Source organism: Chlamydotis macqueenii, chromosome 2 (genome assembly GCF_036417535.1).
Source record: "Chlamydotis macqueenii isolate bChlMac1 chromosome 2, bChlMac1.mat, whole genome shotgun sequence".
Taxonomy (NCBI): Eukaryota; Metazoa; Chordata; class Aves; order Otidiformes; family Otididae; genus Chlamydotis; species Chlamydotis macqueenii.
Genome location: NC_141557.1, coordinates 50,106,443 through 50,120,840, shown reverse-complemented (window position 1 = coordinate 50,120,840; position 14,398 = coordinate 50,106,443). Strand labels below are relative to the sequence as shown.

Sequence of the window (14,398 nt, the reverse complement as noted above, 5' to 3'; positions counted from 1 at the left end):
TGTTTGACAGCTGATGTGAAGACAGCTGCTCCAACTCCCTCCTGTCTGCTAACAGAATCACCTCATTCAGGACTAGGTGTTCAGCGAGAAAACCTTTGCCACCAAGGATGAATAATGTGGTGTACAATAGAAGCCAGTCACTTCTTTAATGCTACATGGAGGAGCAGAATTTGTTGGCAAGGATTTCAGCTAAGGGATTGTTTAATTCTACAGGTGCTGGTGTTTCTTAACTTGTGAGAGAGAAATTAATTTCAAAGTGTGGTGGTGTTTTTCCAGGCTATAGCTGTAAAAGACATAAAGTCACCTCCTTGGCCCCTTTTAGGGAGAAGGGGGAGGATTGTATTTGTGATTGTATACTTATCTCCTTGTACACTTTCCAAACATACTAATGTGGTAATTGTTTAACACTTAGCTTCATAAATAAGTGTTGCAGCTTTTTATGCATTTGAACTTTTTTCCTTCTGCTTCCCCCTTTTGTCTCTCGAGTTTTCTTACATGTATGAGAACTTCAAGTATAGCCTTTCTGTCCTTTAACTTTGCTTTTGTGACACCACTTACATATACACAAAGCACTCTCAGGGGTTTCTGAGTGCATTTGAGTTAAAATCCTGTTTAATCAGTTACCTGTCAAGACCTTTCAGTATGATAAACCTACATAGGGAATTTTTCTGTAAGATTTTTGAGATTCTTCTAGCTAGCAGTGATGGATGTCTGAAACTCAAATGTGTAAGCAGTGCTTTTTCTTTAGCTCTACCTATTTCTAATATACAAAACATCCCATGGGCTAGTTTGCTTTCATGATGTATGTAAGAAGAATCTGTGCTACCATATATATATGCATACAGAGAAATATTAATGCTATAAATCATAATCTCAAATGCCTTTATGGATTTCACAAGGTAGATACGAAAACAAACAAGAGTGTGAAAAACTGAGAGTCATCAACAAACAGAAGAAAAATAAAAGATCCATTTTTCACTTCTTTGAAGATGAACTTGGCTTTGTACCAGTGTATTATAATCCTCTGGATGTACGACTGGGATGCTAGAAATCCTCAGGCAATATTCAAATATCCTGCTATGGCATCTGTATTTGAGGGATAGTGAGTAGTTCTGACTGCCTTTAGTCCAAGACTACCAGCCACTGGCTTCTCTTGCAGTTAAGTAGTCGTATGTCCTAAATTGGCTGTCTATAGAAAGCGTATTGAATACTGGTCTTCCTTATCTCAGTTAACTCTACAGGGAGGTAAGGCAAGGCAACATGTTTAGATGGACTTTTGGAACCATTCTTTGTAGTCTTGAATGCAGAAGGAGCTGCCTTTTAGATGTTACAGTAAGGCTAGTATGTTCATTTAATGTTAACCATTTTTGCTTTGTTCTCACCATTTCACAGAGCATATACTGTAAATGTCAGGGGCTAGATTTCTCTTGAGCACGTTGTACATTTCTGTGATACTGATATGAGTAAGTAGTTTGGCCTCAGGAGGGAATAAGAGCAACCTGAGAAGCTTTTGTTTCTACAGTGAAGCGTATTTGCATGCTCAAGGTGATGCGACATGGACAGTGGGATAGAGCGCACGCTCAGCAAGTTTGCTGATGACACCAAGTTGTGTGGTGCCCTCGACACACTGGAAGGGAGGGATGCCATCCAGAGGGACCTTGACAGGCTGGAGAGGTGGGCCCGTGCCAGCCTCATGAAGTTCAACCAGGCCAAGTGCAAGGTCCTGCACCTGGGTCGTGGCAATCCCAGGCACAAATACAGGCTGGGCGGGGAATGGATTGAGAGCAGCCCCGAGGAGAAGGACTTGGGAGTGCTGGTGGATGAGAAGCCGGCAATGCGCCCTTGCGGCCCAGAAGGCCAACCGCATCCTGGGCTGCATCAAGAGGAGCATGGCCAGCAGGTCGAGGGAGGTGATTCTCCCCCTCTACTCTGCCCTGGTGAGACCCCACCTGGAGTACTGTGTCCAGTTCTGGAGCCCCCAACACAAGAAGGACATGGACCAGTTGGAGAAGGTTCAGAGGAGGGCCACGAAGATGATAAAAGGGCTGGAGCACCTCTCTTATGAGGACAGGCTGAGAGAGTTGGGGCTGTTCAGCCTGGAGAAGAGGAGGCTGCGGGGAGACCTGATAGCGGTCTTCTAGTACCTCAAGGGGGCCTACAAGAAAGATGGGGAGAGGCTGTTCAGTAGGGCCTGTTGCAATAGGACAAGGAGTAATGGTTTTAAAATAGTGGGGGGTAGATTTAGATTGGAAATTAGGAAAAAATTTTTTACAATGCGAGTTATAGAACACTGGAACAGGTTGCCCAGAAAGGTGGTGGAAGCCCCATCCCTGGAAACATTCAAGGCCAGGCTGGATGAGGCTCTGAGCAACCTGATCTGGTTGGGGATGTCCCTGCTCCTTGCAGGGGGGTTGGACTAGATGACCTTTGAAGGTCCCTTCCAACCCTAACCATTCTATGATTCTATGCCAGGTGATGGAAAGGTAGACTGGAGAGTAAAAAGTTGGGGATGAAGGGAATGCTCACTCTACCCAAACTAACTTTGAGTTATTTTGAGCATAACGTTAGTGAAGATGCTGAGGAGTTCTGGGCTGAGGTTTTCAGACGTGCTGACAGGTTACATGCTGTCTTTTGAAATTATTGTCGCAAAGCTGTGAAAATATACCTGCGATGCATGCTGTTCCTACGTGTTCAGTTGTTAAGTAAAATGAAAGCTCAGTGGTTTTGTCCTGGAAGAACAGATGGTACAGTGTTGCCACCTTGTGCTGTGATGAGAGATTAGGAGTCTGGCAACCTTATAAAAGAAAAAGTACAACGGTGTATTTTACAAAGCAAGACATTTTCTGTTGATTTGGGGACTGGGATTAAGACTAGTGTGTTCTCCGCCCTCCCCCACTCCCCTGCTGGTTTCTAAAAACTTATATAAACATTTCAGTCTTATTTATCTCAGCACAGTAGCATGCAGGGTATTAGTTGAAATTCCATGTGACATAATATTCTTACATAATATTAAAAACTTCATTTATACAATATGAAAATGTATTCATGCTCATGTTTTCATATACGTATAAAATTGAACATTTCAATTGTGTGATTTTGTAGCATTCTACCACTATTACCCCTATTGTTAGACTATAAATCCTGTGGATAGATGCTGCTCTAGAAAGTAACTGTTACCTTTGTAATTTGTTCTTCATTTTTGTCAGCTGTTGTGTCCACAGTGCATCATGGAAAAAAAATCATCATGAATTTGACTAATGTAATAGAGAAAATGGCTATGGCATTTTAGCTTTCTCCTGCAGAGGTTTTGACTGCATGGTTGTAGTATACTTTATTTTCTGTTTTGTACTGAAAAGTATTTTTTTATTAGAAAAACAAAAAAAAAAACCAAAAATATTTTGCTTAATCCAAACTAGAAAAGTGCTTGTATTTTCTTATAAAGAAGATAAGATAAAAGTTAATTAGTAGGCTGTAATGTATTATTTTTTTAATGAATATTTTTTTCTTAAAAAAAAAGAAACGAAATAACCGAAAATGTTTTGCTTAATCAAAATGGGATGAGTGCTTACAGTTTCTATAAAGATGATAAATAGGGATTAGTTAGCTATAAAGTAGGAGAACAAATTTTGTCCCATCTGTGACCTTAGTTGTCTTATAATAGAAACCATCTTGAATTTTTGGCTTTCTCAAGCATTGTCTGATGGCAGAGTGTGAGTTCTTAAAGCATGAAGTATACAGGTTGCATTATACTTCAGTTTGTCCATTCAAAACTGGAGTCCAGATTTCCTTGGCTTTCTTGTAGACATTTTATCTGCTGATCTGTTCCCCATAGTTCCAGAGGCAGACTGTTTTTAAAGTAAATTAATTACATTTTTTACCTCTGAAAGAACATTTTAATATCAGTTACCAATATTAAGAATATTGATGTATTTAACTATACTGCTACATTCTTCATGATTTGGCCTTTGAATATAGAATCCTAGAATAGCTGGGGTTGGAAGGGACCTTTAAAGGTCATCTAGTCCAACCCCCCTGCAAGGAGCAGGGACGTCTCCAACCAGATCAGGTTGCTCAGAGCCCCCTCCAGCCTGAATGTTTCCAGGGATGGGGCTTCCACCACCTCTCTGGGCAACCTCTTCCAGTGTTCCATCTCCCTTGCTGTAAAAAAATTTCTTCCTTACATCCAGTCTGAATCTACACTCTTTTAGTTTAAAATCATTACCTATCACAACAGACCCTACTAAAAAGTTTGTCCCCATCTTTCTTGTAAGCCTCCTTTAAGTACTGGAAGGCTGCAATAAGATGTCCTCAGAGCCTTCTCTTTTCCAGGCTGAAGAACCCCAGCTTTCTCAGCCTTTCCTCATAGGAGAGATGCTCCATCTCTCTGATGTGGCCCTCCTCTGGACCTGCTCTAACAGGTCCATATCTTTCCTGTGTTGAGAGCCTTGGAGCTGGACACAGTATTCCAGGTGGCTCTCACAAAAAAAGAGTAGAGGGGCAGAATCAGCTCCCTCGACCTGCTGATCACACTTCTTTTGATGCAGCCTACCATGCAGTTGGCTTTCTGGCCCGCAAGTGCATGTTGCCACCTCATGTCCACTTTTTCATCCACCAGTACCCCCAAGTCTTTTGTGGTAGGGCTGCTCTCAATCCCTTCATTGACACCAGAGGTTACCCTGACCCAGGTGCAGGATCTTGTACTTGGCCTTGTTGAACTTCATTACATCCCATCTCTCAGGTGTGTCAACTGCACCGCTCAGCCTGGTGTCATCTGCAAACTTGCTGAGGGTGTGCTCGATCCCACCATCTAGGTCATTGACCTGTTTTGTTTCTTAAAATAATGTTTCACTAACTGCATTACAAATTAATGCTAAAGACCCATGCATACAAAATTTGAATTATTGTTTTGTGGGAAGAAGTGTTTTGATTAATTTCCAGGTGGATGTAGGAGACGGGAACTGCTGAAAAGACCCATTTAGGAGGACATTCTGCATGGACATTTCTCCAGCTCTTACTATGTGATGACTGTGACTTATTTATTTAAAGCTTTTTGTTTGTTTGTTTTGGCGGTTTTTTTTTTTTTTTTTTTTGTTAGACCGCTATAATGGAGATAGACTTTTCAAGTGACACTGTAAAGTCAGTAGCTTACCTGGGAATATCACATTTCAGTATAAAGACACCCACAGCATTCTTTGCTTTCTTGGGGAAAAGAAAAGTTTACTTTCTCAAGAGGAAATAATAACATTTAATTTACTCTTGGCTATTTTTGGTCTTTCTCCTTGTCATTTCTTGGAAATTACAGTGTGACAGAGTTTGTAGAGCAAAGTTTTCTTTTTCTAGTATTGCTTGTCCTCTTAAATATATGCAGCCTTTAGGGAAAAAATGCTTTCTAAATACTGTTTATCGAAATACTGTTTCCATTTTACATTACTTTGCTTGAAGTCGCTATTATTAGAACTTCTTCCTGTTTATTATTAACTACTACCTTTATCTTTTACTGTCTTAAAATGCATATGGACTAAATATATGTATTTTTCATTGAGTGTAGGTTCAGCATAATTCAGATAAATCTACTACACTGAAACTAGCAGATTTCGGCCTTGCGAAGCAGGTTACAAAACCCATATTTACTGTGTGTGGAACACCAACGTATGTTGCCCCTGAAATACTTGCTGAGAAGGGTGAGTGTATATATTTATAATTTGTTTTATAATCATACAATTACTCTGAACTTTCTAATCATGGAAATATTCCAGAATGTTTCAGCCTACTGATATGTCTTTGCCAGGGCAGGAGGTTGACTAGCAGTGCAATCTGTGAAAGGAAACATTTTCACTTTTGACAAACGCACATCAGTCATGTTTGCATTATTAATGTCTATGGTAATATAATACTAATTTCCATGCCGTCAAGCCATAAAATATCATAGATGGCAATTGCTGAAGTGGGGAAACAAACAAGTTTGTGTTGTAACCTGAGATTAGTTGACCCTATTTCACGACTGTAACCCAAACAACTTTCCAAGCCCCCTAATCATGCAAAAACATTGTAAACATGTATGTTAAACTTAAGTAACAAGCCAAAGCATGTTTCACATCAGAAGAAATTTTAGAGATTTCATATCCAAGAAGATTCAGACCTGGAAAGGAATCAATTTTGTTGATGACTCAAGCAAAGCTATTTCTGGTTTTTGTTCTGTGGAGCTCAGTTGCACATCTCCAGTTATACTCAATTTCAATGGAAACTTGGCACTCTCTTAGTGCTTTTTCAAAGGGAATCTGAGGAGTACTATTTTAGAAATATATGCTGTGTTTTCTCAATTAGTCTCCAATTGACACTGGCCTTGTGAGACAGTGTTTGTGAAATGCGTTGAAGAAGAGAGGCGCTTTGTGAGAGCTGTAGTTATTAACAAGCAGAGCAGCTCAGCATGTAAGTGTGGTGTACCAACCACTTATTCTTCTACTGACCTCATCTTTTTGAAAAACTGATCAGAGCTTCTGTGTTGCTTGGAAAATAGAGTGAAAAAGAAACAGTTCCCTACCCGTTGTAAGTTTTCGTTCTGAAACGGGGCTTTTGGTTTCTCTTTTCTTCCTTAGGCTATGGACTTGAAGTAGATATGTGGGCAGCTGGTGTGATTCTATACATTCTGCTCTGCGGTTTTCCCCCTTTTCGCAGTCAGGAACGTGATCAAGAAGAGCTGTTTCAGATCATACAGCTGGGTCACTATGAGTTCCTTTCCCCATACTGGGACAATATTTCTGCAGGTAAGGTTCAGCATGTATAGCAGATCTGAGAAGTGGCAGACTTCTCTGGAGTGGGAGGAACTCCCTTTTGTTCAGGACAGTGAGTTCAGTGAGCTTGGGGGTGTCTTACAGGTCTTTTGTGTGATTCTGTTTGCTTTAAATGGGAGTTTATTCCTGTGGTACTATCAATGGTTGTGAATCTAAATATTAGATCTGATAGATTTAGTGGACAGTAATCCACTAAATCCCTCTCTTAGTAATCCACTAATCCTGCAAGAGCAAGGATTTTCCTCACCTTGCTTATACGAATTGTCTCTGTAGAAAAAGGTACCAAAATAATCTCCAGGGTTATGTTAGATTGTAAATATATATATAAAAATCTCAAAAGCTGAGAATGAAATTCTTGCTCTGCAGAATGCATTGGGGATTTTCTACTGAAATTAGTGGGGTCTGCACGTAGCAGTTTTTTTTTCTTGCAGGCTAGTATGGTGTCTTTTGTGCACTTTTCATACTCAGAAACCCTAACACCCCTCTCTCCTTATACAGTCTTTTAAATAATATGCTCAACAGTATTCTGTGACTTTTATGCTCCTCAAGGGATGAGATACCCAATGGTAATCCCTGTGAATCTGAGCACCTAGCCTGATGCCTTCAGTATGCTTTCAAGATTAAATTCCCTTCACTTTCTCCTCTCTTCTGAAGGGGAGAATGATATTAGTAAAAGAGACACTGGAGATTTAACATCTTCTGTTACTAGTTCTAAATCCAGTTGTTAGAATATATCCTGGGGACAGTCACAAAAGTCATTATGGTAAAACTATTAAAAAAAATAAGAAGGAGATTTTGTGTAGGTATAACTGTCAGCATCATCACTTCAATGTTCTTTTCCCCCTCTTTCCTTTTCTTTCTTTCATAATAGCAGCAAAAGACCTCATAACCAGGCTGTTAATAGTGGATCCACAGAAGCGCTACACAGCACGACAAGTACTTCAGCACCCTTGGATCAGAACAGCTGGAAAAACTAACAGCAGAAATTTGCAGAGGGAAGTGACAATAAATATTGAACGTCATTTCCGGGCCCAGCGCCGAAAGGAAGTTGTAGATGAGGACACATGAAATCTCTTCAAGCTTTTTTAGTTTTATTTTCGTTGATTAACAATTTTATTTTTCCTTTCTAAATGAATTGGGCCTTTAGTGTATAGCTGCTACTGGCCATCGCCATACCTTTTTTTTTGATTCTGAGATTCTGAAGAAGGACAGAGATCAAATTCGCATCCACCTTCCTCTGATGTTACTTGAGAGTCTCTCTGTTGACAGCAGTGGGGACTAGATATTTCCTTGAGTGTATCTATTAGTTTTCTTTAAATACTGATTTGGGCTTTTACGTTACAAAATAATCTCCTTTAGATGACAAATATTTGCTTCTGTGGCTGACACTAGTGATGACTGTGAAATGCTTTCTCTTGTCTCTTTTTATATGATACCTTCTAGGAGTTTTGTGTTTATAATGTTTTGTGTTTATAATGTTTTCAAGATAGATGTCTGCATACACATCCCGGACTGATTCTCTAAACTTCACCAGTTCTTGCTAGCAATGGAGAAGGTGAAGGAATACAAAAAGTAAATATATTCTTTAGCTGTAGAATACGTTAAATAAGCAGCAAGATACTATGGAGTTGTAAGGGAAGAAAAATCCTTATAGACTAAATCCGATATTTTATGGTATCTCCCTTGGCAACATCTTTCACTGGATGTTCTCCTGGACAGGGCAAGAGACTGTACAGTGTTTCTGTTAAACTATGGTAGTGCTGTGTGTAGTATAGTAGTTTCATTTGTTTATGAGAAGAAATGGAAAGGTATCATGGCTGATACCTTTTCAAGACTGTAATAATAACTTTCAAAGTCCTTTTCTTCCTGTGCTGGGAAGTAGGAAGTTAAGCAATTCCAAGGGAGCTTTGGTTCTTTTCCCAAAGATGTATTTATGGAATGATAACCTAAGTGTTTTTTTCCTACTGATTTTTTTTCTTAGGAGCCACCCACATGTACCTGTGACTCTTCCGTGCAGATGGAGAATAGAAAGCTGAGAAGCTGCTTTTGTGACTTAAGTTAACCCTTACCTTCATGTTTCCCCTTTCATCAACACACTTCACAGCTGAATTGCTTTTATACATTTCTTCAGTGTAGTTTAGCAATTGTTTGGGTTTTTCTGCCTGTTGTCGTTCCTGAGGACTTTTTCTCCTTGCTTCCATGAGAATGAGCAATGGGATCAAATTACATTAAAATTCAACTTAGGGAAAAACAACAACTTGTTGGCTGTGGAAAGGTCTCCCAGGGGAAGTGTCAGATGCTTTATTGCTTATGTTTTTTCTTAATTTGATTGGATGCAGTTTTAAAGAAATCCTGGGGGGAAAAAGTACAGTCCTGAGAAGGGCTGTGACCTAGAACAACTTTTGAATCTCAGAATTTTTGGTTAACTAATCAAATTAAAAAAGCGCTTGAGCTGTTTGTTTTATAATGCTTTGTCCACGAGTTCCATGTGCTAGCAAATAATGTTGATACTAACATATCAATGGTATTTGCATCGAATTCATAGCCTGTAGAAGTGAATGAAGGTATTTTACAGTTGCAGAGCTGCTGCTTTACCTGTGTATTTCATAATGAGAAATGTCTGAAGCATTTCAGAATCACTAGAACATTTTCATAACTATATGAACTAGAATATTATTTTTGATGAGTACTAATATTTTGTGTGAACTTTCTGAATTACCAAAAAGTGTGAGGTTCTGTCATTGTGTTTCCATTTCAGTTTGTGACAGTTTTGGTGCAAGAATGATGTATAAAAGTAGAGACAATTGGGCTCTTAAAGGAGAATTGCACTTTCAATTGAATTAGCTTATTTTTAATACATATTGGAATAAGACTTACTATGGAGTTCAAGAATTTGTGAAACAAACCAGTAAAACCTTTACTGTATGCACAAGTAGTGTTTGTATGATATGCTATTCCTCTGCTTTAGAGGTCCTGAGTCAGGAAGACTTTCCCTTTTCCTGGAAACAAAAATGGATTTAAGTGCTTTCCTAATTTAAGGCAATGTGTAACCTCATATTTTAAACATGATCTTTGAGTACTAGTAATAACTTCTCCTCTGTTAATTTAAGTCTGTTTTGGATAGGAAACTGTGGAAAAATAGCTTCATACTTGAAATATTATAGTTTGTAATTATATTATTTTTAATATAGTTGTTTAGGAATAAAGTTTAAAGTGACAAAAAGAATACTTTATCAGCAATGAATCTGACGGTTTGGAGATTGTGTTACGAGTTACATTTTTCACCTTTAAGAACCTGTCTACAAGATAGAGAGTTTGCTTGTAATGAATATAAAAGTAATTATTTTTTCAAAGATTTCCTTTTTCTCTCAAGTTCTCTGGGTCCCAGACAGACTAAACATGGACTGTGCTGTGTGCCATCACTGCATTGCATGTGTAAGTACAGGCACTGCTGTGGCAGCACTGAGGGACTGATTTCTTGTTGTTGCTAATAGACATGTGGCATTAGGCCCTCCTTATTCAGGGTGGAGGCTGAAAAAGCTTCCAGGTGCTTCTCAGGGTTTTTGCCTCTTTTTTTTTCTCTCTGCTACTTAGATATTTCTTCTTTCATTGCTTCCAGTGTTCTTGCTCTGCTGCTGTGCTGCTTCAAGGAGTCCAGGTCCCCAGTCATTATGGTTTAAGTTGCTTGAAGCAATGAGAACATGTATGATTTTGGTGAGCTCAGCCTCAATCTTTGCTTGCTGATATTGAAAATCAGATTAGAGAGGACTCCAACAGAAAAATGGTGAAAATCCCTTATTGGTCTCAAAGATCTCCAGTGCCCCCTCAATTGCTACCTTATGTCAAGCTTTTCTCCTCTCACTATTTGATATTCCAACACAGACCTAGTTGTTATGCCCTATAAGACAGTTTCTAATACATGAACCGAAGTCACACTCTAGGGGTAAGGATTTTTGCTGTTCTTACTTTCTTTGCTGAGATTTTTCCAATGATTACTGTCTCCTTGGGTTCTGGTGTTATCTTCCTCTTCTTATTTCTTGGTCTTTATGTACAGGAAGTCCGAGGAAACTCAAAGCTGGGGAAAATTAAAGACTCACAGAGAGCAAATTCTTGCTGATTTGTTAGGAAGAAATATCCCTCCTTGCCCTTCGTTAAATCTTTGTGATTTAGATTCTTATATGTCTTTTTGTTCCACTGAAAGTTATAATGTCCCTGGCTCTTTAGATACTAGCAATGAAGAAAGTCAGAATGTACCACCGAGAAAAACAAACAAAAAACACCAAAAAGCTAAGTGTGATCAATTCATATTGCGTGTATGAATTCGTATTGCAGATCTTAATAGAAAATATTTGCTTACAGAGGATTTGCTAGGTCTAAGGCAACAAAAGGGAAGAACCCATTTGTTTCCTGCAAGCTTTTGCAAATCAACTGAGTAGGAATCCTTTCATGCCTTTTAAAGATGTTGTTTGATTCCTGTCTCACAACCAGAGATCCTGACTGAGTTCTAGTTATTCCAGGGTTATTTCATTACTATCTGGTATTGACTATTCCAATTTTTTTCTCTCTTTAGAAACCAGAGATCCTGACTCTCATCTTTAACCATAGACTTGGCTATTCTCTAGTTGGTTGCAGTTCTTAAGCATGCTCTCATAATTTCATGCCCTAACCGTAAGATTTCTCAGACTTTTGAGGCACCAAGATCCAAACACGTAGAATTGGGTCATCAATATTTTGTTTCCTGGTGACACACGTGCCTCGTAGTCAGAGTTGCTTTTCCTCAAATTTGTTACTGGGTCAGCACCTAAAATCATAGTCAAGACTTCCAACTGCAGTAATGACAGAACTGGTCACTGCAGGATAGTTGGGGTCTACATAAGGATGTGCTACTGCCAGAGATCAGCTGAAGAGTCCTATGAAGCACTTTGAGCATCCTTGAAACCCAATGTTACTAGCTTTGTGCGTTATAAACTTTCCTTGACTGTGTTAGGAGTTTCTGAATGTTAAGTCCAGACTTTTAGTGAATGCTTCTGGCTGACAAACTAAGTAGTAACTCTCACCAGTGGTACACTTTCCACTGTCTAAAGATAAAGTGGTCCCTTGGGGTCCCTCTCCATTTGTCTGCCAAGGTCAACTTCTTCACTTTCCTGTATGCTATTACACTTAATTGATCCTAGGCCTTGCCTACCTATTTTTTATCACCTGTCATCTGCCTGCTGTCATCTACCTGCCTTCTCTCCTTGGATGATTCCCATTACAGACAGACGGTGAAATCTTCACATATTAATATATGTGAAGGACATGCTGGCCTTAGAAACAGGAAATAGGACTGGGGCCAGTGCGGGAAATGAGCAAAAATTTTTGGAAGTATTTAGGCATCTGAAAGTGTGCGAAAGATACATTTCACATTGCATAGTGCTTAACTGTCTTAATATGTACAATGGGAATTTAGTCCTTGCTTGTATCTTTAGTCATCTAATATTTAAAAATGTGTTCCCAAGAGACTTGTGATTGCGACTTGGCAGTACACCAGAGACTCTGTTTCCTCTGGGACACAGACACTCTAACTTCTTTGGTTCAGGGACCCCTAATCTAAGATTTGTTTAGCTATTCTGTGGAGTAGCTGAACTCAAAACCCGTTACATCTGCCGTTTCTGTTCTGACTGGTATTATAGGTGGATTTCCCATGTCTCTTTTACTGCAATTGTTGGCTGTAGGGTGAAAGGGGCATAGTGGGATTGCCCCACTGAGCTTGCGCCTTTTGGGTTATGGTCCTATTGTGAAAGTGAAATTTCTGGAGTTGACTGCTTTTCTGAAAGTATCCAGATTTGGGGCAGAATTCATTCTGCTTGAGAACATAGTAAATTTGCTGTGCTTATAAACTGGTCTTCCCAAAGATAAGTAAGCATCAGTCTGAAATCCTCTTCCTATAGTTTCTTCTGTCACTTATATTTCTCTTAATTTAAACAATGTATGGAAAATGCTTTTTATGGTCCTGGGCGTGCATTTTTCTATCCTCTCAAAATCCACCAGTACAATTCTTTACTGTTGACATTCTTGCTCCTGAAAGGAATATGGGCACTTTAACTGGGCAGATGGTGTATATTGGCACTGTTTGTTCTACAATATGGTTCATCTGCAACTAGGCTGAAGGTGTCCTTTTCTAAATTAAAATATATTATATACTTCAGCAGAAAAGTGGTTGGTTGTTCCCTCCCACATCTGGTAAAGGCAAACTATATAATGGATGCTGTCTTTCAATATTCTTTCCAATAAATTGGGAAATAATTGTGTGGCCAAGTAGTTTGAGATTTTTTTTTTTCTTCTGATGATTTATCTATTAGCGAAATGCTTGTTTTAAAAGGTTTGCAGTTTCATTAAGTATTGTGTGTACCTTCATTTACACTTAGAAGGACCCATTCTAATGCTGCAGTCCTTTGAATACTTACAGATGTGTTTTTCTTTGCTTCTGTATGTAATCTCATTAAAATCAAAACAATTCTTTCAAAACTGGAGCTGAGATTCTTTCTAACACCATTTTTGTTCCTGTACTGCATTAATCATGTCCACTATGATGTTAGAGCCATCATGACAAGCAGAGATAGTTTCATTGAAGTTTAATGTGCACAGGACTGAATTCTCCCATTGTTAATTCTTATTTGGTGACATTCAAGTTTGTTCAGAAAAAGATTTGATTTGTTTGTGGAGATAAGCATTCTACTTGAAATTGAGTTGATTGCAAAAGTGGCTTTTTCAAAGGATGCAGTTTCTTAGTAGCTTGTGTATATTTCAGTTCTGTTATTAAAAATGGTGTTTTCCTGCAGGCGTGCAGTATCCACTGAAGCAGTGGAAATAAAAATACATCTAATATATTGATGGTGTTTTCGAAGAAGCTGCCTTCTCTGGATGTGAGCATATGTGATAAAGTGGCTGCCAGTGAAAATCAGTATGGGGCTCTCATTTATTACACATTGGTATTTGAAGAGGCCACAGCCTCCCCACTAATCTTAGAATAACTCTCGATGGTTAGGAATGGCTGAGTTTTATGATAATCACCCAAAATTATTGCAGTGCATTTTAACAGTATTCATGGGCAGCTATTTAAAACTGATTTAATGCTTTGCTGTCAGGAGTGAGATTCAGCTGTGTTTCCTGTGTTACTAGTTGTTGAAGTCAGTACAAAATTATTATTATTTTTTAATAGTCCATTAAAGTTGTCACTGCTATATGTTATTTCTTCAAAAAAGAAAAGATGACCCCTTGTATCATCCAGTTTGCTGGCTCATTCTGTTGCCTTGAGTCATAAACAACGTATTCCTGCAAAATGGTATAATTTGAAATTAGAGCTGCTTTGATAATCTAGCAATTGGAAAAACAGAAGAAGTAAAACTAATAACCCTAAACTGTCACTGGGAAATATATTTTGTTTTCTGAATTCAGAAACTGAAACAAAGAGGTGGAACCATTTAAAAATTTAGAGAAATTAAAGATTATTCCTGTAGTAAGTGGGATCCTGCTAGGGATAAGCAGGTGCTACAACAGTCAAATTCTGAAAGTGTTTGAGATTGCTATACTGGATAAGGGGTGCAGGACTGAATAAGGGGTGCTCC

At 38.8% G+C, this 14,398-nt stretch overlaps 1 protein-coding gene across 2 annotated transcripts in view; it reads left to right on the top strand.

Moving 5' to 3' along the window:
- Positions 1-13,088, top strand: part of DCLK3 (doublecortin like kinase 3) — a 32,450-nt gene extending 19,362 nt beyond the window's left edge. Inside the window, exons 3-5 of one of the 2 annotated variants that reach the window (XM_086742933.1) lie at positions 5,549-5,681; positions 6,597-6,764; positions 7,666-13,088. In XM_086742933.1, coding sequence (XP_086599059.1) covers positions 5,549-5,681; positions 6,597-6,764; positions 7,666-7,859 — 495 coding nt within the window. In that variant the 3' untranslated portion in view covers positions 7,860-13,088. Of the gene's footprint in view, positions 1-5,548; positions 5,682-6,596; positions 6,765-7,662 lie in introns of both variants that reach the window. The other variant, XM_086742932.1, reaches the window with a different exon arrangement.
- Positions 13,089-14,398: the final 1,310 nt, after the last annotated feature.